Source organism: Oryctolagus cuniculus, chromosome 7, assembly GCF_964237555.1.
Source record: "Oryctolagus cuniculus chromosome 7, mOryCun1.1, whole genome shotgun sequence".
Classification (NCBI taxonomy): domain Eukaryota; kingdom Metazoa; phylum Chordata; class Mammalia; order Lagomorpha; family Leporidae; genus Oryctolagus; species Oryctolagus cuniculus.
The window spans coordinates 130,268,107-130,296,039 of NC_091438.1; the positions used below are offsets into that span (position 1 = coordinate 130,268,107).

The 27,933-nt window shown below is 50.9% G+C and overlaps 1 protein-coding gene across 2 annotated transcripts; it reads right to left on the reverse strand.

The window, feature by feature from the left end:
* Positions 1 to 1,354: 1,354 nt before the first annotated feature.
* ERMAP (erythroblast membrane associated protein (Scianna blood group)) lies at positions 1,355 to 27,864 on the reverse strand. Of its 2 annotated transcripts, XM_008265438.4 has the most exons (12): positions 21,690 to 27,864; positions 14,817 to 14,918; positions 14,261 to 14,599; positions 13,173 to 13,454; positions 10,968 to 11,084; positions 10,422 to 10,454; positions 9,414 to 9,446; positions 7,070 to 7,090; positions 6,360 to 6,380; positions 6,236 to 6,262; positions 6,119 to 6,145; positions 1,355 to 3,619 (listed from the first exon to the last, which is right to left on the reverse strand). In XM_008265438.4, exons 2-12 carry the CDS (start codon positions 14,893 to 14,895, stop codon positions 2,895 to 2,897), a joined length of 1,704 nt encoding a protein of 567 aa, XP_008263660.1. In that variant the 5' UTR covers positions 14,896 to 14,918; positions 21,690 to 27,864; the 3' UTR covers positions 1,355 to 2,894. The 2 variants fall into 2 exon arrangements, with proteins under 2 accessions (XP_008263660.1, XP_008263663.1); XM_008265441.4 differs by lacking the exon at positions 10,968 to 11,084.
* Positions 27,865 to 27,933: the final 69 nt, after the last annotated feature.

Below are 27,933 nucleotides of genomic sequence, written 5' to 3' on the forward strand. Positions count from 1 at the left end.
CTGGTTGCGCAACTTGGGAGTTACAAACTGTACCCCACAAGGCGCCTCAAGCAGAGCCGGTGAAGGCGCTGAGTGGGACGGGAAGGGTGCAGTTAGCTGTTGAAACAGCAAGGATTCCGGGAGATGCTGGCATACTTTGCAAGGAGCATCCTGCAAAGGTAGCAAGTGTGCAAGGTTTGCAAAGCAAGCTGAGCAGCTGACCTGCTCTGGTCATCTCTCTATCCTGCGTGCTACTGAACCCTGGTATCGTGGCTGCACTCAAGCTAAGCCTAGTCTTCTGTAAAAATACGCCATGCGGTCATTTCTCTTCCTGTCCTTGTGGGGAGTTGAAGACGATGTACAGCTAACAGCATGACCTCCAAGGGGTCACACAAAGTTTCTTCCTTGAGTTGGTTGGTGACTCTTGGAGATCCCCTAGACATCTAGGGGAGCCTGGAGTTTATAATTTAAAGAGGTGTAGAACTGGAAGGGAGTTTGAAGATAAATGACCCAAAACAAACTCCAGGCCTCCCATAGTCCCCATGCAGGGATTTTTCCAGGCCCTACCTGCATCCTGGTTAAACCCGAGAGCGATCCATCAATCCAGACACAAGAGGACCAATAACGTAGCCAGGATTGGGATTAGGGGGGAGGGGTAATTTTAGAAGACAATGTCTGAGTATGTAGGCTAACCTCAGGTTTCTCATACCTGCACCACGTTTCAGTGCAAAGAACAATGATTGCCTTCCGAGCTGGGTAGAGCAGTTCTACCTCACCATTTGGAGCACCGTTTTCCTTCTCTATAAAATCCCTGGCAGATTGTTGTAAGAGTTAAATGAGCTCATAGATAGGTAGACAGATAGATGGATAGAACCCTCCACAAATGGTAACTTTTCTATTGAGTGGGGCCAGTATGAACACTGTTAGGTTTAAGATTAAGATATTCAGGAAAGGAGCCAGCTCTGTGGCCACAGCGGGTTAAAGCCTGAGGCGTCAACATCCCATATGGGCACTGGTTCATGTCCCAGCTGCTCCACTTCCAATCCAGCTCCCTGCTAATGGCCTGGGAAAGCAGTGGAGGATGACCCAAGTCCTTGGGCCCCTGCACCCGTGTGGGAGACCTAGAAGCTGATCCTGGCTCCTGGCTTCAGATTGGCTCAGCTCCAGCCATTGCAGCCATCTGGGGAGTGAACCAGTGGTTGGAAGACCTCTCTATCTCTGTCTCTCTCTCTCTAACTCTTTCAAATAAATAAAATAAATCTTTTTTTAAAGAAAAGATATTCAGGAAAGTATTGGTGCTGAATATCTATTAGGAAAATATGAATACCTGATATGTATTATTAGTTTATAAACTGAAAAAATACTAGAGCATAAATTCAGGAATAAAACTGTGACTTTATTATGGACTGGGTGGACTCAGAGCTATGTGGAAAACAATCCCATAATTTACTTTCTCCACCACCTCTCATTCACAGTGAAAATAACAGCATGCCAAACAGCAAATATCAAACTTTTATTTAAGAACTGTACAAAAGCAAATGAAAAAAAAATCCACACAGGCACTGTGATAGTTAATGTATCAACTTGATTGGACCACAGGGTGCCTGGATATCTGGTCACACATCATTCTGGAAGTTTCTGTGGGGTGTTTTGGGTGAGATTAACATTTACATCGGTAGGCTGAGTAAAGCAGGTGGCCCTCCCTCATATATGTGGGCTCATCCAATCAGCTGAAGAACTCAGTAGAACAAAAGACTGAGCCTCCTCTAGCTAAGTATGCTTCCTGCCCGCCTGCCTTCAGGCTGGAATAGAAACACTCTGTCTTCCTGGGTCTCCAGTCTACTGGCCTTCAACCCTGAACTATGCCTGGGATGCCCGCTCGCTGAGTCACCCCCAGGTCTTGGACTAGCCAGCCTTCATGACAAAACGTCCGAGTTCCTATGGGGAGAACTGTATGTACCCCCTGCAATCTGATGGTGTGTATCGCCAGAGGCCAGCTCACAGGTGTGGTAGGAGGTGAAAGTGAGTAGACTTCTCTCTGTAATCCATACCCCCCAAATCAGGTTGCTATTTCATCCTCACACCTGGTCCACCAACTTCTTATTTGAGACCAATTCTGTCTGACCTAAAAGATGGGCTGCTGCTGCAATAGGGGAGTCTTCCAGTCGCGCAGACTTGTGGGTTAAACAGCCCTGGAGTCTAGCTGGGCCGCTCTGAGTCTCGGGAGGACACTGGGAAGGCCACGGTCTCGTCTCCCCAGCCTGTTCAGGGCCACACACAGCTCCCCAGTCAGTGCTCCTGAGGCTGTTCAGGATTATGGCCCTGCATTTAAAGTTCTAGTACCTGGATATCGTCGAGAGATACGTTAGCATTGGAAACCATGCACGTTAGCTCCGGACATCATCACACTGTGCTGTCAACAGCATCCAGAAAACAGAGGGTGGCATGCGTCACCCCTCCCCCACCCCAGTCCTGAAGAAAGAGCTCGGGGGACGATGATGCAAAGCGAGGGGACAAAGCTGGCTCTGGGGGCCAGAGGCCTGAACTGCACAAAGCAAGAAAACCATCCCGGTGGGCGTCACTGAGAAGTCAGGCACCAGAGTGGGGCAGGAGGGTGCTTGTCAGTGTGCCCCTAGCAGGCTCTGTCCCCCAGGGGTCCACAGTCAGCACCTCCCCCTCAACCCAAACTGCTCCCCTGCTTTCCAGGATGTCCCCTTGCAGCGCAGTGGGGACCCTAAGTCTTCAGAGGACAGGTGGTGCTCAGCGCCGAGCCCTGGCATGACAGTGGTCTGAACAGGAACCACCAGGGGGCCTGGGCTAAGGGGCGTTCCAAAATCAGATGTTGCGCCAGGAGACCCCAGGCCAGGGTGCTGGGCTGGCTTGTCATGGCAGCAGGAAATGAGGCAGAGCCCTCCCTACAAGGAAGGAGCCCTGAAGCCCTGAAGGGCCGGGCCCACGTCCGAGGGCCAGGACTCGATCATGTCCCTGAGTGGGGGCAGCTCCGGGGCGGGAGGGGGCCGCAAGGAGGGGTTCAGCTTCAGGGACACGTCGCCATTCGCGTGGCCTTTTCCTTCCGGCTTGGGGGCGAGGGACTCTTCGGACTGCAGCAGTTCGGAACAGATGATCAGAGGCGCCGTGTTCTTCCCTCCGTCGTGGAGACAAGGCTCAAAGAAAGGGCGGAGCGGGCCGGAGAAGCTGTCGGTGAAGCTGAAGATGTGCGACTTGTCAGTCACGTTGTAGAAGGCGATGACTCCCGCTTCGTAATCCAGGAAGACGCCCACGCAGCGCGGAGGCTGCTTCAAGCGGAGGGCCGTCTGCGGGGACGTGAGTGCCTCGTACTCATCCCCACGGCTCTGCCGCAGGAGCCAGTGTCCGTTGGCGGGCGAGGCGGTGACCTTGCCCTTCCTGCTCACCGACTCGCTGCACACCCCAAGGATCCACTTGGTCTTGTCTCCCACGTACACCTCCCAGTAGTGACAGCCGGCCGTGAAGTACTCGGCGCCCAGGACGCTGACGACGAAATCAAATCTCTGGGGGTTGTCGGGCAGGGGCTGCTTTCTGTCGCCAAGCCTCACGCACCTCCTGTCCTCGGACAGAACGAGCTTAGGATGTGCCGTATCCGGATCCAGGGCCACGGCCACTGCAGGGAGCCACAGAGAGAGGTGAGGATTAGGCAGGCTGGGGCTTACGGGAGCTTTGGGATGAAAAGTAACCTCTTGGTCTGCAGTCACTGTCATTGACCCATTCTAGTTCGTGCGTCCCTCCCACACGTGGACTGGGACCAAAGAGTACTGTCCTTCAAACAACATGTCTCTGGGACAGTCCTAAACAAAAGAGGAATAGGTTCTTCGACTATGAAACAACCCTAATCCTCAAGAAATATACTACCTTCGTCTTCGATGTTCCAAAGGAACCTCAAATAAGATCATACATCCAGCCTTGTTAGCGCCTACAGTCACACAGGATGCTTGAGTCCCAGGCTCTGCCACATGCTAGTCACGTGACCCTCTCAGAGCAGCATGCACCTCCAACCTTAGTGTCTGCATCTGTAGAGTGCGAATAAGGACAACTTGTGCTGTGGAGCTGTTGTGCAGACTCAGACAGGGTCTTGACCCCTCAGTGAGTGTGTGTGATGCTTATCTGTAACCTAAAAGTATTGCAATCGTCACTTTTTTTTCTTTTCTTTTTTTGACAGACAGAGTGGACAGTGAGAGAGAGAGAGACAGAGAGAAAGGTCTTCTTTTGCCACTGGTGCACCCTCCAATGGCCGCCGCGGCTGGCATGCTGTGGCCGGTGCACTGCACTGATCTGAAGCCAGGAACCAGGTGCCTCTCCTGGTCTCCCATGCAGGTGCAGGGACCAAGTATTTGGGCCATCCTCCACTGCACTCCCGGGCCATAGCAGAGAGCTGGCCTGGAAGAGGAGCAACCAGGACAGAATTCGGTGCCCCGATGGGGACTAGAACCTGGGGTGCCGGTGCTGCAGGCGGAGGATTAGCCTAGTGAGCCGCGGCACCGGCCACAATCACTTTTAAATGTTAATATAGAAAGACGGATTCTTCCTTAAAAAGGGTGGGTGATGGCCGTCACATGAGTCTCCCTCTTTCCCCAAAGGCAGGAAGGGGTTAAAAATCCACGAAAGGCACACTTGGGTTGGTGGGAGGAAGCCAGACAGTGCCTTAAGACAGAGGCTCCTGAGTTCCCAGAACGCCAGCCAGGGTGGCCTGGAGTCCTCTTCCGTGGCCACCTCCTCCAGTCTGTTGAACAGGAGGGGACGGGAGGGTCTGGGAATCTGACATACCAATAAAAGTAATAAAAATAAATAGACCCTGTTCATCCAGCAGCAAAACACGCAAACTATTTGGAAATGCTTCGAAAGAGAGAAGCGCAATCCTTTAGGGTAGTCTGTACTTTGGAGGGTGTATGCCCAGCCCATTCCCTTCTTCGAGAATCTCTATCACCCTCCAACCCCCTCTCCAGAGAAAGAAGGATGTGGCAGCTGTGCAGAAAGAGACAGAGACAGTGGCTCTTGCCTGACTGTGAGACAGAACGGACTTCCCAGACCTGAAAATACAGAAGAGTCTGCAGGAAAAGACTGATGAATTTGACCACATCAAAATAAAGCACGCATGCATCTAAGAAGCACCATAGGGAATTACAGTGCAACTGAAAAATAATGTGTGACCATATGACAAACAGTTCAGATATTTTAGAAAGAATCCTCAGGGCTGGCATTGTGGTACAGTAGGTTAAGCCACTGCCGGCATCCAACTTGGGTGCCAGTTTTGAGTCCTGGCTGCTCTACTTCCCATTCAGCTCCCTGCTAATGGCCTAGGAAAGCAGTGAAGGATGGACCAAGTGCTTGGGCCCCTGCATCCACATGGGAGACAAGGAAGAAGTTCCTGGCTGCTGGCTTAAGATAGGCCCAGCTCTGGCTATTGCAGCCATTTGGGGAATGAACTGGTGGATGGAAGATATCTCTTTCTTTATCTCGCTATCTCTCTCTTCTCTCTCTCTCTCTCTGCTTCTGCCTCTACCTCTTTATAACTCTGCCTTTCAAATAAATAAATAAATCTTTTGAAAAGAAAGAAAGAAAGAGAAAAAGAATCTTCACAAATCCAAAAGTAGCCCAAATAGGGTAGACACAGACAAGCCACAAAGAAACACAAATGATCCATAAACTTAAGAAAAGTCCAAAGAATCCGGGCCGGCGCTGTGGCATAGCAGGTAAAGACGCTACCTGCAGTGCCGGCATCCCGTATGGGCACTGGTTGGAGACCCGGCTGCTCCACTTCCCATCCAGCTCTCTGCTATGGCCTGGGAACGTAGTAGAAGATGGCCCAGGTCCTTGGGCCCCTGCACCCACGAGGAAGCTCCTGGCTCCTGGCTTCGGATTGGCACAGCTCTGGCCATTGTGGCCATCTGGGGAGTGAACCAGTGAATGAAAGGCCTTTTTTTCTCTCTCTGCCTCTCCTCTCTCTGTGTGTAATTCTGACTTTCAAATAAATAAATAAATATAAAAACAGAAATGAAATAAGCAAATCTGATAAAAGGTAAAATGACAGCCTGCATTCTCAGGTGGCAGAGCCTTAAAGAGGAGAAGGTTTGCGGCGTGGAGCAACTGGGCGCGGGGAACTCACCAAAATGCAGCCGGGCTCTTCTCCAGCCTGGGGGACAGCAGAAGGCACTGTTAGAGTCGTGGAAAAACTGGGAACGCCCTCAGGGTGGGGGCCAAGCAGGAGGAAAACGCATCTCACCTGAGTTGGCTGCAGCTCTTTTCAGTTCTATGAAAGAAGAAACAAGGAGATTAGCTGTCACCGGAACTATTGGGACAAAGGGAGCCGAGTCGGTGAGGAAGTTCAAGGAATGTGGGCAACTTACTCAGCTCATTCCGGAGTTTCTCTGAAGAACAAAGAGAGTTTGACAAGTCAGAACGAGGGCTTGCACAGTGCCCTAACGCCACTGTCCCATCCCAAGCACATTCATGGATGCCCTGGAACCTCCCTCCCTCTAAGTGACGGCAACGGCAATAGCTCCCTGCTAGGGCCAGGGGTCCCCAGAGATCCAGCCGAGCATCAGCAAATCCCCATGTGCGCCAAACCCCACCTGCAGACTGAACAAATCACACATCTCACACCTACAGGGAACACAGCATACGCGTATGTAGATGTGTGTGGGTGAGGAATAAAACGCAAGTTCTTTTAAAAACTATCATGGAGTCTCGACTGGATTTTTGTTATCATGCACATTGCATCGTGCAAAATAAAACAGATGCTGTGTGTCTGCAGGTTCCATTTGCTGGGGAATCCGTGTGCCTGGATCCCCCTAAGGAAGTGCCATGCGTGGGTGAGAAGAGGGGTTTCCAGACGGCTTCCCCCATGGGAGGTATACACTGCTTGGGAAAGCAGCTCCCACTTAGAGAGTAGAAAAGACACGTGCAGGGAAGAGGAGCAGGGGGTCTGGGAGCCGAGAAATCCTCAGGGCTTGGATGCCCCTCCCTTCTGCCCCAGGAAGGGAAACAGCGACAGTCAGCAAGCAGCAGAGCCGTCTGCCAAAGGAAGTCTGTAGCGTGGAGGAGGAGCAGAACTTACTGAGTGCTTTGTGGAGTCTCCCTGAAAACCAGAGAGAGAGAGAGGAGTGAGTGACCGAACCCTGCCCCTCATCTCATCCCTGGAGCCTGGAAGGCTCATCCCCGCCCCCGTTCCGTGATGGAAACAGTGATGACATCTCCATCAGCCCCTTATGCAGTCCCCGTCTCAGTCCCGTCTCACACATGTGGGACCCTGACGGTGCCACTTTCCCAATGAACGGACACCCTTGGTTTCTCCTTCTTCACTTCCTTTCTGTCTGGTTTCATTTCTGCCATCCATGTGAGTGTTCCCACACGTTTACAGCGTGGCACGTGGCACGCGGGCCTCCACCCCAGTGTCCTTCCACAGCCTCCTGTTTAAGGGATCTAAAGTGTAAAAGTCGCTGGAGGCCCAGCACTAACTTGCTGACGTGGCTGTAGTATTCTCTACAGAAGCTCCCCGGAAGTTACACATGCTACAAATGTGGAGGTCCCAGAAGGTGTGGGGACTGTGTGTGCTTGGGGCGAGGCCTGTGGCTTCTCCAGAGGGGGTGTGGCTTGCACTTCCCCCAGGCTAGCACTGGCCCTGCCAGACAACCGAAGTCACACACCGGAGTCCACCCCTGGGCCCTGTGCTAAGGGCTGGGCACACCAGGCGTGAGGCACTGGAGCAATGAGGGGCACCTGCCGCCTGCTGCTACCATGTCCACTACTAACAGCTCCATTCACCATGCTGAGGTGGACCGGGGGGCCTCTCACAACACAGACGCACAGAGCTATTGTTCCTGTCTTACAGAAGGCTGGTCACACGGCTGTCAGATTTGCCCAAGGCCATCCAGTGGCCAGGAAGCAGGATTCAAACCCTACCCTGCCAGGCTTCTGAGTCAGAGGCCCTTACCATTACACTGTGCTGTTCCCTTCTGCTCTTGGGAGGAACAGCCAGGGTGTACCCCACACTTCTCCCCAGTAAGGGGAGAAAAGATGCCAGAACCACTGAACGTGGAATCATCGGAGCCAGGACCTTGTCTCCAGAGGGGTCTGGCGTGTACCCTCAGGGGCCCACGTCCTCAACTAGTGAAGGCGAAATGCAATACAGAAAAGCAGCTCCAAGCACTGGAGTCAATTTTTTAAAAGGCAATCAGGTAGGGAGGAGAGCAGAGCTCCGAGCAGAACAGTGGCCTCTCCAAGGCCAAGGTGGCATACCACGGATCTGCATCAGGGGTCACTGACTCCAAACCCTATGCCCTTCCACTGTATCACAGCACCTCCCCCAAGGCAGGGGCCTGGGGGTCCTAGGGACTCCCAGAGGTCCCATGTGAGCACACAATACACTTTCCACTAACTGCAGGCTTCTATTTAAGTGATTGGTGTTGAGGCTGAGGAAGGGGCCTGTGAATTTTGGCCATGGGCATCCCCTACCCACCACCACCAATTCTGTTGCCCCTTGACATCAGAAATGAAAGTCCAGTAATATTAACTGGGGTATGCACACATATATATGAGGGGTCTTCAAAAAGTCCATGGAAAATGTGTATCATGAAAAACCTATGCATAGATGTCAATAATTTCTGCACCAAAAGAAGCTTACTTTAAAAAAAAAAAAAAGTATTGGAGGGGCAGTGCTGTGACGTAGCAGGTGAAGCCACTGCCTGCCACACCGGCATCCATATGGGAGCTGGTTCGAATCCCAGCTTCTCCTCTTCTGATCCAGCTCCCTGCTAATGTGCCTAGGAAAGCAGAAGATGGCCCAAGTCCTTGGGTCCCTGCACCCACATGGGAGACCTGGAAGAAGCTCCTGGTTCCCAGCTCCTGGCTTTGGACAGACCCAGTTCGGGCTTTGTAACCATTTGAAGAGTAAACCAGTGATGGAAATCTGTCTGTCTGTCCTTCTTGCTCTTAGTAACTCCATCTTTCAAATAAATAATATTGAAAAAAATTAAAATTTATTTATTTACTTATTTGAGAGACAGGCAGACAGAAAGAACTCCCATCTGCTGGTTTACTACTCAGATACCTACACTGGCCTCCAGCTGGGGCCGGAGCTGGGAGCTGGGAACTCATTCTGTGTCTCCCACATGGGTGTAAGTAATCCAGTTACTTGAGCCAGCACCACTGCCTCCCAGGGTTTGCACCAACAGGACACTGGAATCAGGAGCCATGACCGGGAGTTGAACCCAGGCACTCTGATGTGAGACCTGGGCATTCCACCCAGAGTCTTAAAATCCAGGTCAAACACCCTCTCCTAAACTTATCTTTCAATTACCCCTTTCCACAGACATTCTGAAGTATCCTGTAAATGCAATGCACTGTGATTAGACTGTCAGAGAATGTGTTATTTGTTCCCTACCCCTTACTCTTGTAATTACCTTTTTCTTTAGCGTGGTCTGAGAGAAGGTTTTCTAGAGGAGGGAAGGAAAAGAAAGTGAGATTCCACGCCATTACCAGGAGGGTCTCTGTTTCCCGTTGAGTTCACCTGCCCTAAGCCCACCCACCTCCACCTACCTCCGCCCGTCCTCACCCCCACTCCCCCACACTCGGCTGGATGACAGCAAGGGGGCCCCAACCCCTCCCTGCATCCTGTCCCACACCCTCAGCACTGCAGCAGGGGAGCTTTTCTAAGCACAACCCTACAAGGAATACCTCCATCCACTGCTCTGTCACAGCTCTCGGGCTTCAGTTAGAGACTAAAGTGCTCAACAGGCTCCCCAAGACCTCACACCGCCCAGCCCCCAGCACCACCCCCTTCGCTCTGCACCCTTCCAGCTCCCCACACGAGGGCTGCTGTCCACCACCATGTGCCTCGCAAACTCGCTTTCTGTTCTGCGTGATGGCTCTCCATTCCTTCTTCCCTCCCGACTTCCGGTCCTTCGAGCCCAACAGCGCTCCTCCACTCAGACCCGGTGGGTTCTGCCTAGTTGCAGCTGTCGCAGAACTGGAGGCTTTCTCTCGTGGCACTGGATGCATTGATCACATAATTACTGCATTCCTGCAATTTCCCCAACTGGACCAAAAGTTCCAGGAGAGCAAGACTGTGTCTGCTTTTACCCCTAGAACTAGGACTGCCCCTCCAGGGGGGTCTAGGGCAAGTACTAACTGCTCATCAGTTCCTGTTGAATGAATAAAAGCTTCCCCTGTGTTCACCCTATAAAACTCCATAGCACAAGATGAAGCAATGGGCTCACAGACCAAGCTATTCCAAGCAAGAGTCAGTAAAAACTGGGAGCAACAGACTCCGACCTGACCACCTCCACCAAGCACCAAGGGCAGCGGGTGGGGGAACTCTCGGGGCCACCGTCTAGACAAGTGGGTGCTGGAGGTACAGAAATGAACCGAACAGAGCCCCATCTCCCCCACCCCGAGCCCAGGACACTTACCCACCTCCATCACCTGTTCGTAGAGAAGTTTCTCTAGAGGGGAGAGAGAAAGGTCAGCTCAGATTTAGGAAGGGCCTGATGGGATTGACAGCTCGTCACAGCCAGTGTGTGACTTGTGAAAGGATTAGGTCTTCCAAGCAGCAGACAACAGAGCAGCGCTGCCTTGGGCGACTGTCTTGCAACCCTGAGAGCCTGTGTGCCGCATGACTGTTTTTATGAGGGTTTTACCCAGGGGCTATAATTGGGCTTCCCAACTACAAGGCAGTAATTAATTTCTTAGTTAATGAGATGGCTGCCGCAGCCAGTTCTCTACTGTCTCAGAAGATGAGAATTCACATCTCTGCCCAGAGGCCTTGTCGCTGGTCGGTGAATTCCCTGTGCAATGCGAGGCCCCAGGGCACGGCTCTCCCGGTTTTCTCCCAGCCAGCTCCAGGGATCTCCAACCTACAGACAGGCATCGGCTCCATGTCCACTTGCTGCTGGTCTTCTCCCAAGCAGTCAGCATCCCACTCCCTGCCAGCTGGGACTCCCTCGGCCCTCAGTTACCTTTCGATTGTCTTTGCTTCCAGATGAGATACACGCCTGCTGTGATGAGAAGCCCCAGGACAGGAAGGATGGCGGCGAGAGCCACCTCCGAGGCGGACAGCCTTCCTGGAGATGGGGCTGCAAGAGAGATGGCCAGGGACCCCGCCCCGGCCCCTCACCTCAGCTCGCAGGTGGCTCAGGCACCTCCCAACGCTCCCCATCGCTGCTAGGGAGAGCCCTCCAGTTGACATCGCACAGGCTCTACTCTTCTCAAAGCCAGGAGGACAGCAAAGCTAGTTGGGACCGCTAAGGAGTGGTTCAGGTGGTCCTGCCTGCAGACCAAGGTGAGACTTGGCTCCGCACCCTGACAGCATCAGAGCCGGGGGAGCCGGGGGCTCCAGGGAAGCAAGGGCGCCCTCAGCGATCTCCTGGTGTTGGCTGCAGGCTTCTCTGGGCACTCACGCACCCCCAACCCTTCTAGTCCCCGGAGCAGCAGTCGGCTATCTGCCCGAGGGCCATCAGAGCCTTGGGCAGCAGGCCTGAAGCCTGGGCAGGAGAGAAAGGAGGGAAGAAAGAACTACAGAAAGCCCACCGTACTGGCTCTGGTTCGAGCCCCCACTGCCCTACTCCCAATCCAGCTCCCTGCTAATGCGCCTGGCGAAAGCAGCAGAAGAGGCCCAAGTGCTTGGGCTGCTGCACCCATGTGGGAGGCCCGGAAGAGACTCCTGGCTCCTAGCTTCAGCCTGGCTCAGTCCTGGCTGTTGTGGCCATTTGCAGAGTGAACCAGCATTTGGAAGACCTCTCTCTCTGTGTCTCTCCCTCCCCCTCTTTCTGTAACTTTGCCTTTCAAATACATAAATAAAATGAAATGAAAAGCACAAACTGGGCTGTAGCACACAGAGAAGAGCACAGGTGGGTATGTGTCCTTGCCCAGTGACCGGCCTGAGCACCCAGGGCCCTGGGCCCTGCACAGCTGCCTCTGATGAAAGGGGCAGCTGCTCCTAGGACTTGGATGTCTGCCTCTCCCCTCCACCACGCTCCTGCCTGCAGGATAAGACAGTCTCAAGCTTTGCCCAAACACAAGTCAAGACCCACCCAAAGCAGGCAAGCGGCTGAGTCCCTGCAAGCCTGGTTTGCCTCGTCTGTAAGAGGAGCAGGAGTTCCTGTCTCCTGAGGTTTCTGGGCCATGCGAAGAGATCATCAAGGAAAGCACCTAGGGGCAGTGGCAGGAGCAAGGGAAGAAGGGAGGGGCACAGAGAGGGGGAAAAGACCCCTCCCCCCTCTAGCCCCAAGCCCAGGCTGGCTCTTGGCTCCAAAACCACCCTTTTCTGCCAAATGACTCCCTGTTGCTAGGGCCGCTAAAAGGCTCGGTAATTCTGCTTCCGGAAATCCATTCTAATAATGAGAAAGCACTTCCCCAGCATGGGCAGAGATGTTCATTGACGTGTTGGTTACATGGGGGAGAATTGAAAGACATTCAGATGCCCAGAAATGGGCTTGGGTTCATGTATTCTACAGCCATGCAAGGAAGTGGGATGCAGACCCTAAAATCATGCCACAAGCAAATTAATTAAGGATGTGGGCAAAATGCTCGTGTTGTCACCCGTCGGGGAAAAGACCCCAGGCACGGGTACAAGAATACGTCCATGTAAACACAGCCACACTGGGAGATGCACACATGCACATCTTGGAAGACATCACACTGTTAGCAGCCATTCTCCCCAGTTCAAGACATCACAGGCCACCATCTGGCTTCTTTAAAACACTCTGCATTCTTTCACATTTTCTACCATACATGTGCTTTATTCTCAGAACTAAAAAAAAATCTGAAAATATTTTAAACATCTTTTTATCTATTTGAAAGGCAGGGTTACAGACAGAGAGAGGGAGAGACAGAAAAGGTCTCCCATCCACTGGTTCATTCCCCAAATGGCCGCAATGACTGGAGCTGGGCCGATCCAAAACCAGGAGCCAGGAGCTTCTTCTGGGTCTCCCACGAGGGTGCAGGACCCAAGCACTGCCTTCCCAGCCATAGCAGAGAGCTGGATCGGGAGAAGAGCAGCCGGGACTCGAACTGGCGCCCATATGGGATGCTGGCAGCTTAGCCTACTATATCACAGCACTGGCCCCAAACTCGAAAATTCCTTATCAGGTTTCCCCTAGGGTCCGAGTCTCCTCGGGGCCCTCTGACTGCCCCCAGCCCATTTTCCGCAGCCCAGTTTGTACCTGCTATGACCATGACAGTGGTCCTCTCCTGGCCAAGGGCCACGTTGCGCACGGTGCAGGACACATTCCCCAGAGTGCTGTCCCTGATCCTGCTGGCCACTGCTGTGCGGAAGAGCCCTGCCTCGTCCGGGGAATGGACCTCCAACAGGGAGAGAAGCTTTCTGCCCTCCGGGTCTCTCCACTCGGCCCAAGGCTTCGGGAACCATCCCGCCGATCTGCACACCAGCTGGATCCACCCAGCGTCATAGCCGGTCACATGGATGTAAGGATCAGAGCCTAGGACTGAAGAGGAGATGCTGCCTGGCTAACGAGCCCAGATCCAGGCTGGCAGGCTCTTAGCGAGAGCGGGGTCCCTGCCAGAACCTCTCCCCCTCCCACCCCCAGCACCCCCTCTGATGAACAAGGGCATCTGGTTCTAAGACTGGGGTGTCTGCCTCCCCCCACCCTACCACCTCCCCATCTTGGGATAACACAGTCTCCAACTTTCTCCTCATACATTTCAAAATCCACTCAGGGCCGTAACGACATCCCATGATTTAGACTCTTTTGGGTACTCCGGCCCCCTTCTGAAAACGACTCTCCACCTCAAGGGACAAGGTTTGGAAAGCGTCTGTCTACCAACCACAGCCTGTTTTATAGTAGTAGGTCCACCCCCTCTTCTTAGTTTCTAAGTTCTGACCAAAAAGCCCTCACCCTGTGATCATGGAACCTGAATAAGTTAAACTAACACAGACACAAGTTTGGTTTGGTGTGGGCTTTGGTGGACTGGTTTGTTTGTTTGCTTGCTTGCTTGTTTTTAATATTGTAGCTCCTCTGAAACACCTTCTCTCTACCTTGCTGGACCTTTCACAGTTGGGGATCGAGGCCCCAGGGGCCAGCTCTTTAGGTATCCAGTACTGGCATTGTACAAAGTCCGGTTTCCTTCCTCCAAGCAATGAAGGCCTGGCCACCTTCAAGGCTGACATCCATGGCCCTGGGGCAGAAGCCAAGGCTGTGCCCACGGATGCCAAGCTAAGGCGCGACGAGGAAGGTCCCCTGCGAGCTCTTGGAGGCCGCGACCAGCGGCGGGCGCCCACCCCCATCCTCACCTGCAACCTGCAGGCTCACGGCGTCCTCCCGGCTCAGGTTCCCGATCCGGATGCGGCAGCGGTAGGGCCCGCGGTCCTCCAGGCGCACGTCACGGATCTGCAGAGTGACGGTTCCCTCTCGGGCGTCTCTCACCAGCGCCGTCCTGCCCCGGTACTCGGGCAGCAGCTCGTCCTCCCGGTCCTGCCCATCCCGGAACACGTGCACGGCCCCGGCGCGCCCCGGCCCGGCGGCCCGCAGCCAGCGCACCTCGTCGAATGCCACCTGGGGCCACAGCGGCAGCGGGCACAGCAGCTCGGCGGTGCCCCCGAGCGGGGCCAGGTGGTACTTGTCGGCATCTCCTGTGCGGGCACCGACAGAGATAGTGAGAGAGAGACCGGGGGTCTGGGAGCGAGGGGTGGGGGCAGCCTGGGGAGGGCGCGGGGAGTCTTGGCAGAGCGCCTGAAAGGACTGGGGGAAGAACAGAACCCAGGAAGAAGGAAGGTCTCTGGCCAAGCCTCCTTCCTTCGGGGTCACCATTGTCAATGGTCCCAAGAGAAGAGATTCAAGGCCTCCTACCTGACAGGTGCGTCGGCAACTGGAGAAAGACGAGAGTGATGAGGCAGCCAGCCAGCCAGGAGTCACAGGAAGCTGCCATTTCCCAGGGAGTGGGGACAGACACTGGGGACACCAGGAAGGTGAACCAGGTTATGAACTGGATGAAAACACACAGTCCTGGCTTCCAGGATGGGCTCCGCTCCCTCCCTCTTTCTCATACTGTGGCTGAGCCATCCTGAGACTCCGTTTCTTTATCTTTTCAAGAAATTATATATACATATATATGTATATATGTATATATATACACATATATAGTATATATAGACATTATATGTTGCATTCTTTAATTTATTTGAAAGAGTTACAGAGAGAGAAGAAAGAGAAAGATCTTTCATCTGCTGGTTCACTCCCCAAATGGCCACATGGCTGGGGCTGGGCCAGGCCGAAACCAAGAGCTAGGAGCTTCATCTGGGTTTCCCATGAGGATGCAGGGGCCCAAGGACAAATTGCTTTCCCAGGCCATTAGCAGGGAGCTCGATTGAAAGTGGAGCAGCCGGGACTTGAGCTGATGACCTTATTGGATGCCAGCATCTCAGGCAGCGGCTTAACACCCTGTACCACAGGGCACGCCCCAACAAATAATTTTAATACATACATGGGTTCACACCTTTTTGGTTAGCATGTAAAAATTGTACATATGTATGTGGTACAGTGTGATATTTCAAGATATTTATTCAGCATTCAAAGACCAAATTATGACAGTTAAGTCATGTCCATCTAATAGTGCCTCCTTGCAGGAATGTCTCGAGGGTAGGAAGCAGGTGAGCGTCCTGGATAAGTCTACAAATGCTGTGAGTGAGAATGATGATGGAAAAGTGGTAGAACCACCACGTGTGATTTAGAAAGCAAAAGGACAAATCTAGACAAGCAAGAACTTCCAGAACCAATCAACAAACCGCAGAGTTCTGGCATCTGTGTGCACTTAGTGTCCAATGCTTCCAGCCGGACTTCACTCACATGCAGCCTGGAGCTCTTCCCGTGACAGATAACAAACCCAGGTAGTGAGAACCTCTCCATGTCATCATGAAGGCATTCATCTTGCAAACTCAAGACCTGCACTTAGGAAGACCTGGGTTTGGAGATGGCATGGTGGCATCGCAGGTTAAGCCACTGCCTGCAACACCGGCATCCTCTTTGGGCACCAGTTTGAGTCCCAGTTGCTTCACTTCCCATCCAGCTCCCTGCTAATGCACCTGGAGAAAGTAGCAGAAGGGGACCCAAGTGCTTGGGCACCTGCCACCCATATGGGAGACCTGGATGTAGTTCTTAGCTCCCGGCTTCAGCCTGGCCCAGCCCTGGCTGTTGCAGTCATTTAGGAAGTGAACTAGCAGGTGGAAGATTTTCTCTCTCTCTCTCTCTCTCTCTCTCTCTCTCTCTCTCTCTCTCTTCTGCCTTTCAAATAATCTGAAAGAAAGAAAGAAAGAAAGAAAGAAAGAAAGAAAGAAAGAAAGAAAGAAAAAGACAAACCTGGGTTCAAGTCTTAGCTCTGCTCACGTACTAGCTCTGTGTCCCTAAGAAAGCTGCATAACATCGCTGGGCATCAGGCTGCTCAATAGAAAGGGGGTCCCTACTTCACAGGTGAACGAGAGGACTTAAGGAGACCATGCACATAAAGCGCTGGCAGAGCAAGTGCGTGATAATTGTGTGGTGTTCACTGTTCCTGCACTGAAAGAGGACAGCAGCCCTGGGCAGGTGTGCACCTGTGTGCACCACAAGTGTCTCCTACCAGATACCTCTCTCCTACCTACTTGCTGGGAAATCCCCATAGCAGGAAACAGAACCCCTCGTGCCACAGCGAGCATGAAGTTTACCACACAAACGCTCTGCGGAGGGATAACTCAGCTCTCAAATCCTCCCCGCCATTTCCAGTCCAGTCCACAGAGAAGGATCTGCAGAAGGCTGCAGGCCTGGCCTCAGAAGGTCAAAGCTGGGACTTGGAGGGAGAGTGGGGATTAAACATGATGAAAGGTGCTGAAGGGCCGGCGCTGTGGCGTAGCAGGTAAATCGCTGCCTGCAGTGCCAGCATCCCATATGGGCACCAGTTTGAGTCCCAGCTGCTCCACTTCCGATCCAGCTCTCCGCTATGGCCTGGGAAAGCAGTAGAAGATGGCCCAAGTCCTTGGGCCCCTGCACCTGCGTGGGAGACCTGGAGGAAGCTTCTGGCTCCTGGCAGCCATCTGGGGAGTGAACCAGCGGATGGGAGACCTCTCTCTGCCTCTCCTCTCTCTGTGTAACTCTTTCAAGTAAATAAATCTTTAAAAAAAAAAAAAAGTGTTGAGCACGTTGGTGTTCAGAACATCCACTTCTGTTTTTCTCATGGAGGAAAGGCTCAGTGATTTCAGCTTCTGTTTGTGTTTGTTTTTTATCAATGGTGCAAGAAATCCTGGGATGACACCATGTTGCAAATGACACCATGAACAATGGGCCATGTGACATTACGGTTACATTTGGACACAATTTTGCCACCTGTAGCCCACCACATTCCTACAAGCTACTCTGGACTGAAAAAGACTTTAAGTCAACAGAGGCGCTCTCCATTTTATCAAGGGGGTTCAAGGTAGGAGTAGGCATGGGCCCTGGATCTCCTAGAGTTGCCGCCAATCCCCCAAACCCTTCAACAGACTGCTGATTTTGAAACATGCCCTGGGGACACATGCTCAGAGTGGTCCATAGCTCCAAAGTGAAACAGGGCTACCCGAAAGCAAGCCAGGGCCCCGTAGGCCTCCATTCAGACAGCGTCTGCAGTGTGGAGTCAGCCTGGGTCAAGTCCTGGCTCTGCTCATGGCCTTCGGTCAGTTTACTTCTCCAGACCTCCCCTGTGCACACATGAAATGAAGTTGGTATTACCACCCCCCAGAAAGGGCTATAAGGAGGAGCAAGAAAATACATGTAAGATGTTTCTCCCCACACACCTGATAGAAAAGCAAACCAACGGGTGGGTGTTTGACTCAGCAGTTAAGATGTAGCTTGGGACACCTGCATTCCATATCAGCGTGCCTGTGTTCCATCCCAGCTCCTGACTCCAGTTTCCTGCTAATGCAGACCCGGGGGAGGGGGTCTCAAGTGCTTGGGTCCCTGCCACCCACATAGGAGACCCAGATGGAGTTCTGGATTCCTGGCCCTGATTGGCTATTGCAGGCATTTGAGAAGGAATAATAAATCTTTAGTGAAGAAGGAGAAGGAGGAGGAAAAGGAGGAAGAGGAGGAAGAGGAGGAGGAGGAAGAAGAGAGGGGGAGAGGGGGAGGAGAGGGGGAGGGGGAGGCAGAGGAAGAAGAAGGAGGAGAAGAAGGAGGAGAAGAACCTCAAAGTCCACTCAAAGGGGGATCATTATTCATGGATGCATTCGTACAATGGGACAAATGCAGCATTTCACAACCACCTGGCATAGCAATCCTTCATAGCACTGGGGAATTTTGGCTACATTCCAAATACTGTGCTTTTTAAAACCAAGTGTCAGTATGAGCTAATAGGAGGAAGAATACTTAGTGAAGGGCAAGAATGCAGATGCCAACAATGGCTACTTCCGGGGGGGGGGGGTGTTACATGACCTCTGCGACTTTCCTTGCATGTTCCCCTTTATTTATTTATTTTTTCCAAATTTTCTACCTCACACATGTGTCACTGCGGTTATCGGAAAACAAATATATTAAAAGAAGGAGAGGAGGGATGGCCAGGAAGAGGAGGGGAAAGGGAAGAAGAAAGAGTTTGCTTTGGACAAAGACACACATGGCCCAGCAGGCAAAGGGGCAGGGCTGGAGCACACACACACACACACACACACCCGAGCTCTGTTGAACATGAGCCACGGCCACAGCTGCTCAGCAGCTGCGCCTCCGCCTCCCTCCCACGCCCCGGATCTGAGTGGAAAATTCAGAAGTGCTACCAGCTCCTCCGTTGCATATTTTCTCGCATAGATTTGAGACGCATCGGTCACCCTGCTGACCTCCAGGGATTCTTCTCCAGACCTGGATAGCCAGGATGGTTCCTTCTCCCATCATGCCCTCATCTGACACATATCAATATTGTAGTCCTCAGCGTTATGCTAATGTACGACTGAACTAACTCCACATCATAAACACATTTCTTTTTTTTTTTTTTTTTTTTTTTTTTTTTTTTTTTGACAGGCAGAGTGGACAGTGAGAGAGAGAGACAGAGAGAGAAAGGTCTTCCTTTGCCGTTGGATCACCCTCCAATGGCCGCCGCTGCAGCCGGCGCACCGCGCTGATCCGATGGCAGGAGCCAGGAGCCAGGTGCTTTTCCTGGTCTCCCATGGGGTGCAGGGCCCAAGCACCTGGGCCATCCTCCACTGCACTCCCTGGCCATAGCAGAGAGCTGGCCTGGAAGAGGGGCAACCGGGACAGAATCCGGCGCCCCAACCGGGACTAGAACCCGGTGTGCCGGCGCCGCAAGGTGGAGGATTAGCCTATTGAGCCACGGCGCCGGCTCTCATAAACACATTTCTAAAACTTCACAGCGCCCCATAGGAAAAGCTCCCATATGCTGCATCTGCAGGGACACCTATGTATGTCGTCTTCAGTACCAACGGCCACCCCCAAAGCAGCTGTCATTGTCCCCTTTGCACAGGGATCAGGGAAGGCAATCACACCCACACGCCAGGGTACCTTGCAAGCAGATGTCCAGGCCCTTTCGGGGAGCAGATGGAGTGTAAGTGCGGATAAGAAGAGCAATGAGGCCTGCGGGAGCAGCTCCACGCCACGAGTTACAAAATGCACAAATGACTTCCTCACTCGGTAGAGTGATGGTCACAGAATTCCTTGATGAAGAAATTTCCCCTAATAAATGCAAAATATGATCTCACTTCCTATATTTCAATGTACATGCCACCATTGGGGGCTTTTTCTAGCCTATTTGTTGTAATGACGACTGGAAATTAGCTTAAAAAGAAGAAAAATTTGAAGTCACCTGTAATTCTTCCACTCAGCAATATTTCTTTGAATCTTTTTTCTACACACACACATATAATTTTAAAAATTAAGAACATACTATATATACTGATATCTAAACGCTTTCACCAGGAACTTTAAAAACATTTTATGTACTTACTTAATTTATTTGAAAGGCAGAGAGACAGAGAGATCTCCAACCTATTGACTCCCTCCCCAGGGTCCACAACAGCCAGGGCTGGCCCAGGTAATGCCAGGAAACCAGAACCTAACCTAGGTCTCCCACACGGGTGGCAGGGAACCAAGTACTTGAGGCATCAGCCACTGTGCACATTAGCACAGCAGCAGGGAGCTGGAATCTAGAGCAGAGCCAGGACTGAAGCTCAGGCACTCTGCTGTGGGATGCAGGTGTCTCCACCCCATGCCAAACGCTCCCCACCATCGGGCTCTGCATCATGGGTGCTTTCCAGTGCCACCAAATACTTTCCGATGACATCAGTGTTTCTTCACAGAAAAGCAAGAATTTAAAAATCGTCCCATATTGTCGTCTGTTGAGGTTGCTTTGCAATGCATTGCTGTAGTGAACACTGCCACAAGCAGTAGTGGATTGAAGGCTGGGATGAGAAGGCTTCACCCTCGGCTTGGCTTGGTTCCTAACTTGCAGTGTTGCTAGCTAAGCAAGCCACTTAAACTCTCAGTCCCTCAGTCGCCCGTCTTTGAAATGGGAAGACATTGAATTTGCACCACCAAATGTCCTCCAGAAAGGTCATATCAACTTGCCATAGCATATGAAATGGGCTTGTTTTCCCACAACCTTGTCATCCCTACATTATATCATTTTAAAAATCTTTGTCAGGGGCCGGCGCTGTGGTGTAGTGGGTAAAGCTGCTGCCTGCAGTCCCAGCTGTTCCACTTCCAATCCAGCTCTCTGCTATGTCCTGGGAAAGCAGTGGAAGATGGTCCAAGTCCTTGGGCCCCTGCACCCATGTGAGAGACAGCCCCGGCCCCCATGGATCTTTTTTAAATATGGTATCATTTAAAAAGAATTATGTCATTACATCTTAATTTGCATTTCTTTGGTCATTGGCTATTTGGACTTTTGCCGATTATCTTCCTTGTTCATTTTTCTGTTGGGGCATTGGTCTCTAAATAGCTTGCAAAAGTCTCTATATAGTAATATTTTTATGCATTTTTATGCATATTGAAAATTTTTCAAGGGCAGTTGTTTATATTTTAAGTTTGAAATACTTTAATTTTTAAAACTTCTAAATCAGAAAAGATTGCAACTGACCTTCCCAAAAGCAGTTGAAGGAGTTCCCGCCAACCTCCAGGTGATCGGTGTGAAAGCACCCTCGCTGTCACGCTAGCAATGACAGCCGTTATCATTAAGCAGTGGTCTTCACCAAACCCGCCCTTGCCATGGGTTCCCTCTGTGTTCCTTAAGTGACAGCTAAGCCTTGCCCCATTTCATCCTTTAAAATGTCCATTGAGGGGCGGCACTGTTTCGCAGCGGGTTAACGCCCTGGCCTGAAGCGCCAGCATCCCATATGGGTGCCAGTTTGAGACCCGGCTGCTCCACTTCCCATCCAGCTCTCTGCTATGGCCTGGGAAAGCAGCAGAGGATGGCCCAAGTCCTTGGGCCCCTGTGCCCGCATGGGAGACCCAGAAGAGGCTCCTGGCTTCCAGCTTAAGATCGGCACAGCTCGGACCATTGTGGCCAATTAGAGAGTGAACCATCGGATGGAAGACCTCTCTCTCTCTCTCTCTCTCTCTCTCTCTCTGCCTCTCCTCTCTCTGTGTAACTCTGACTTTCAAATACATAAATCTTTAAAATAAAATGTCCATCGATTATCTTTACCAAACTGAAGGACCTGGAGGAAGTTAAGGAACCGGAGGGAGTGAGGAGAGGCAAGCGGCGGGACAACTCACCACCTTTGGAGTCAGAGACCCTGGTCCCTCGCTGGCGAGCGGGAGTCTCCAAGCTGGGAAGGCAGCCTCCCCGCCATGCAGGGAGCCCAGGAGGCAGGCAGGTGTGGCAGAGAGGGCTCCGAAGCTGAGCCCCGAGAAAGCTCCTATTTTATTCTGAAGCCCAAGGCCAGGGTTTCCTTTGCCCCACAGACTCTCTTCTAGCTGTCCCTATACCACCCAACCACGCCCTGCCTGTGTGCCCTGATAAAGAAATGCAGCCAAGAGGAGGCCCCCAAAAAGCGAGGGAACCGTGGATACTACTGCGCACACGGGACCCCTGACCCCTGACCCCTTGGCCAGCGATGCTAGCTGCAAACAGGGATCCCCTTAGGTGTATTTTGACCCTATTGCTCCCTCCTACTTTTCAAATCAGAGTAATGAGGAAGATTGGTCTCAGAGACACCCTCTAATTAGCCACGTTCTTTAACTGAAGGTACCCTTATCTCCAGCTGCACCTGACTGGCCCCTTCTGACAAGCAAGCTTGCTCACTGTCCCTCAACAAGTGATAAACCCTTTCCCGCCTGTCTTGCTCCCGTAGTACTCACGACTATATTCATTATAATAGCAGAGTTGTGTGCTTAACAGTGCAGCATATACTTTCAAATTGTATCGTGAATTTTCTAAAGACGGAGCTGATTGCCCACAATTCCCTCTCATTTCCTTTCTCAACCTTCGTTTCTGAGTCCGGCACTGTGTCCCCTCTGCTCACCGTTTCAGTGTCACTGAGACTTGCAGGCAAGCTGCCAGCACGCCACGTCCCAGGCCACGAACCGCACAAACAGCGCAGCTCTGAACATTCTGGAGGACGTTGCCTGGCCCACGTCGTGGGGTGCCTCCAGAGTGGCCGTTCTTATGGTGGGGTCCACAAAATGCTGGGAGACCCCCAGACCCTTTCACGAGGCCCGCCGGTCAGGTCAAAGCTGCTTGCATAATAGCACAGACATTTCTTGACGTTTTCAAGTGCACTGCAAAGGCAATGATGGGAAAAAATGAGTGGTACCTCAGTACCATGCTCGAGTGGCACTAAACTGCAGTGAGAGTTACTAACTGAAGGAAATGCCAACTGATGGACACACAACTTCTCAACCTTCTGTGGACAAAAAGGAGGGTGCATAGGCAGCTTTGCTGCATTTCCAAGCCCGATGAATTTCCCGAGAAAAGGCACTTCAGTGACTGAGTTGCAGCATCATTCTACCTGAAAGTCGGCCCCACAAAAGGTGAGTATTCAGACTTTGGGATGTAGCAGGCATCTGCCCCAAAATGAATGAAGTGTGCTTGCCCTTCCAGAAAAACCACTGGGACTGGCGCTGTGGTGCAGTGGAGTAAGCTGCTGCTTAAAGAGGCCCATACCTGGGCCAGCGCTGTGGCGTTGCCGGTAAGCCACCGCCTGCAGTGCTGGCATCCCATATGGGTGCCGGCTCGAGTCCTGGCTGCTCCACTTCTGATCCAGCTCTCTGCTATGGCCTGGGAAAGCAACGGAAGATGACCAAAGTCCTTGGGCCCCTGCACCCACATGGGAGACCCAGAAGAAGCTCCTGGCTCCTGATTGGTGCTGCTCCAGCTGTTGTGACCATCTGGGGAGTGAACCAGCAGATGGAAGACCTCTCTCTCTCTCTCTCTCTCTCTGCCTCTGCCCCTCTGTAGCTCTGCCTTTTGAATAAATAAATCTTTTTTTTTTTAAAGTCCATATCCCATATCTCAGTGCCCGTTTGAGCCTCGGCTGCTCAGCTTCTGATCCAGCTCCCTGCTGATGGACCTGGGAAGGCACTGGATGGTGGCTCAAGTGCTTGGGCCCTTGCCTCCCATGCGGAAGACCTAGATGGAGTTTGTGGCTCCTGTCTTCCCAGCCCCAACTGTTGTGGCCATTTAGGGAGTGAACTAGCAGATGGAAGCTCTCTCTCATCACTCTGCCTTTCTAATTATAAATAAATAAATAAATATTTTTTAAAAACTTGTGTTTGTTGCCAAAGAGAAAATTTAATATTTTGAGTGAAAGTTAGAATTTTGAAAAACTTCTGTCTGCCACTGTGAGCTTGATAGTTCCTGGTAATAAAAGATTTTTCTGTTGAGATTGGCAGCAATACGAATGAATATGATTTCTTGATGTTGTATCATGAAATGTGTCAACATTTGGAAGATCTGTGCAACTCAGAGAAGCAATAATTTCCAAATGAACAATCATGCCTTGAAAAAGTCATGTATAGGTAAATAAGACATGCAAAATGCAAGACAATGGGGCTGGGGCTATGGCTCAGCGGGTTAATGCCCTGGCTTAAAGCACTGGCATTCCATATGGGCGCCAGTTCTAGTCCCAGCTGCTCCACTTCCAATCCAGCTCTCTGCTATGGCCTGGGAAAGCAGTACAAGATGGTCCAAGTCCTTGGGCCCCTGTACCCACATGGGAGACCCAGAAGAAGCTCCTGGCTCCTGACTTCGGATCGGCGCAGCTCTGGCCATTGCTGCCATTTGGGGAGTGAACCATGGATGGAAGACCTCTGTATTTCTCTCTGCCTCTCTTCTCCCTGTGTAACTCCGACTTTCAAATAAATAAACAAATCTTTTAAAAAATGCAAGATAAACTCATGAGTTTTACTGTAACAGAGTATAACAAGTTCATTGCTATGGTTTCAGGTTCCTTGATGCAATTAATCTTTAAGAAACTACCACTTGTTGAGTTTTGGTGTTGTACTAAAGAATGTCCACAATTACCTGAACACGTTATTGAAACGTTTCTTTCCCAACTACACACACTTCAGCCAGACAACATATTGCTCCAGAGTGCAAGAAACAGACAGTATGAGAATACAGCTGTCTTCTATAAGTCAGATACTGAAAATATTTACAAAGATATGAATGTCACTCTTCTTTTTTTGTGTTTCAGAAAAGTTGTTTTTTCATAAAATTATGTTAGCTTGTAAATATGTACTATTTTCATTTTAAATGAATTATGTTTTTCTCAATTTTAATTTCTAATGTAAGAAAGTAGCAGGTGATGGCTCAGGTACTTGGGTTCCTGCTACCCACATAGGAGACTTGGATTGAGTTCCAGGCTCCTGACTTCTGCCTGGCTCAGCACTGACAGTTGTGAGTATTTGGAGATAAACCAATGGTTGGAACGTCTATCTCTGGGGGCCAGCATCGGGGGGCAGGGGGTGCAACAGGTTAAGCAGCTGCCTGCCACACTGGCATCCCATAAAAGTGCCGTTTGGAGTCCTGGCTGCTCCACTTCTGATCCAGCTCTCTGCTGATGTGCTGGGAAAGCAGCTGAAGATAGCCCAAGTGCTGGGCCCATGCCACCTATGTGGGAGACCCAGATGGAGTCCCTGGCTCCTGGTTTCAGCCTGGCCCAGCCCTGGTCATTGTGGCTGTTCAGGGAATGAATCAACAATGGAAGATATCTCTCTCTCTATGACTCTCCTTTTTTCTATATAATTCTGCCTTTCAAATAAATAAATTTTTTTAAGTCTATGCCTCCCTCCCTTTCAAATAAGTAAATAAAGAAAGCCGAAAGTTAATTTCTAATGTGGCTGATTAAGAAAATATAACCCATGGGGCTGGCGCTGTGGGGTAGTATGTGAAGCTGCCACCTGCAGTGCTGGCATCCATATGGGTGCAGGTTAGGTTCTAGCTGCTCCACTTCCAATCCAGCTCTCTGCAATAACCTGGAAAAGTAGTGGAGGGTGGCCCAAGTCTTTGGGCCCCTGCACTCACATGGGGGACCCGGAGGAAGCTCCTGGTTCCTGGCTTTGGATCGGCACAGCTCCCACTGTTGAGGCCATCTAGGGAGTGAACCAGCAGATGGAAGATCTCTCTCTCTCTCTCTCTCTCTCTCTCTGCCTCTGCCTGTCTGTAACTCTGCCTTTCAAATAAATGTTTTTTTTTAATAAAATATAACCCTCAAAATAGATCTTAGCAAAAATTAAGAGTGAGAATGTAAGAGGGAGAAGGAAAGGTTGGAGCGTGGGCGCGAGGGAAGGTGGGGAGGGGGAGTGTCACTATGTTTCTAAATCTGTATATATGAAATACATGAAACTGGTATAATTTAAATAAAAGAAAAAAGAAAAAAATATAATCCACATAAACTGAAGCTCTTTGGGATCCTCCCCAATTTTAAAGGAAGTAAAGGATTCCTGAGAATTTATATCTAGAAGCTGTATATGTCAAACTTTTCCAGAGTGATTGCACTAATTTATTACTTAATTTTCATAATTAGTACTTTTATGGCTTCCTCAAAAAGCACTTTTTTAAAGTGTTTTTCAAAACATTATTTATTTATTTGTTTACTTGAGAGGTAGAGTTACAGACAGAGAGAGGGAGAGACAGAGAGAAAGGTCCTCCATCCACTGGTTCACTCCCCAAATGGCTACAACAGCCAGAACTGGGCCTGTCTGAAGCCAGGAACCAGGAGTTTCTTACAGGTCTCCCAAGAAGGTGCAGGGGCCCAAGTACTTGGGCCATTTTCTGCTGCTTTCCCAGGCCATAGCAGAGAGCAGAAGAGGAACAGCAGGGACACGAACCAGTGTCCATATGGGATGCTGCTGCCAGTGGTGGAGGCTCAGCCTACTACGCCACAGCGCCAGCCACTCAAGAAGCACGTTATCAGATAATTTAAATCATCCTATATAATTTTTTAAACTTTCTTTTTTTATTTCTAACCCCATAAGTTGAAAAACAGCAATAGACAGTGATGGAGATATTACTCAGAAACTCAGCATCCGGTGTGATAAACTCTAGTCACCTTTCGGCCCACATACCTCCAGACTTTCCTTTCCCCCAAATTTGGGCCACACTACACACAATAATGAATAAACTTTATTTATCTTAGGTAAATATGTAATAGTTTTCAACCTCAATAGTTATTTCTTGGTTTTGTCCTTAGATTTTTAAATTTCCGTTTGGGGGAAGTCTCTAATCCTTTAGTCATTAGTCACAGGTCAAACTTTAAACATTAAATTGTTTCTGGCTTTAAAGAGAGAGCCAGAGGGTTCCACTTCCCGTTAAACAAGCATGGTTCACTGAACACCAACATTTGCCTGTGTTCCTTCCCGAAATCCCACTAAAAGGACAATCTTGAAATGAAAACAGAGCAGTCCAGGAAGACAACGAGAATGGGCCAGGAAACAACTGGGAAATGAGCTGTCCCTACATTTTTGAAGGAAGAGAAGCAGACGGACGGATGGCTCGTGGCTTCGTAGCTGATCACATAAAGACAGACATCTGGCCCCGGGGGCCTGCTGGCTGGGAGCATCGGCAGGAAGAGAGCAGGTGCTCAGCTCGGCCTCACTGGGGTGCTGCAAGGATCAAAGGAGTGAAAACATGCAAAGTCCTTAGAACAGGGCTCGCAGCCTGGTAAATGGTAGCTATCCGAGGGAAGGTTCCCGCGTGGGAGCCAGAGACCTAGGGAGCAGAAGAAAGCAGTAGTTGAGGGGCTGGCGCTGTGGTGTAGCGGGTAAAGCTGCCGCCGCAGTGCTGCTCCACTTCCGATCCAGCTCTCTGCTGTGGCCCCGGGAAAGAATAGAAGATGGCCCAAGTCCTTAGACCCCTGCACCCACGTGGGAGACCTGGAAGAAACTCCTGGCTCCTGCCCTCGGATCGGTGCAGCTCTGGCTCTTGTGGCTAATTGGGGAGTGAACCAGTGGATGGAAGACCTCTCTCTCTCTCTCTCTCTCTCTGCCTCTCCTTCTCTCTCTGTGTAACTCTGACTTTCTAGTAAAAATAAATAAAATCTTTAAAAAAAAAAAAAGGCAGCCGGCCATAGCGGCCATTTGTCTAACTTTGCCTGTCAAATAAAAAAAAAAAAAAAGAAAAAGAAAAAGATAGAAAGCAGCAGTCGATCACAAAATGAAATATATAAATTAGAGAAGCTCCTGAATCCACAGCACAGAAGGGGCTACCACAAAGCAGTCCAGGGACAACAGGGCAATGAAAAAGTCTTAGAAGGTAAGACTTTGGTAGTAGAAAGGAGAAAATGCAGTACAGGAACTAAAGGATACACACAGTTCAGGAAAATCTCTTGTGAGCTAGAATAACCAAAACTAGCACAACGGAACACATTATAAGGTGAGTCCAGAACTCGGAGAACATTTTCCCACGGCAAAGACTGTGTCTCCTGTTAACAGGGGCCACTGAGAGCTTAGCACAAAGGACGAAGAAGGCCGTCAGGACACAATATCGTGAGAGTTCAGAATGTGAAGAATAAAGGGG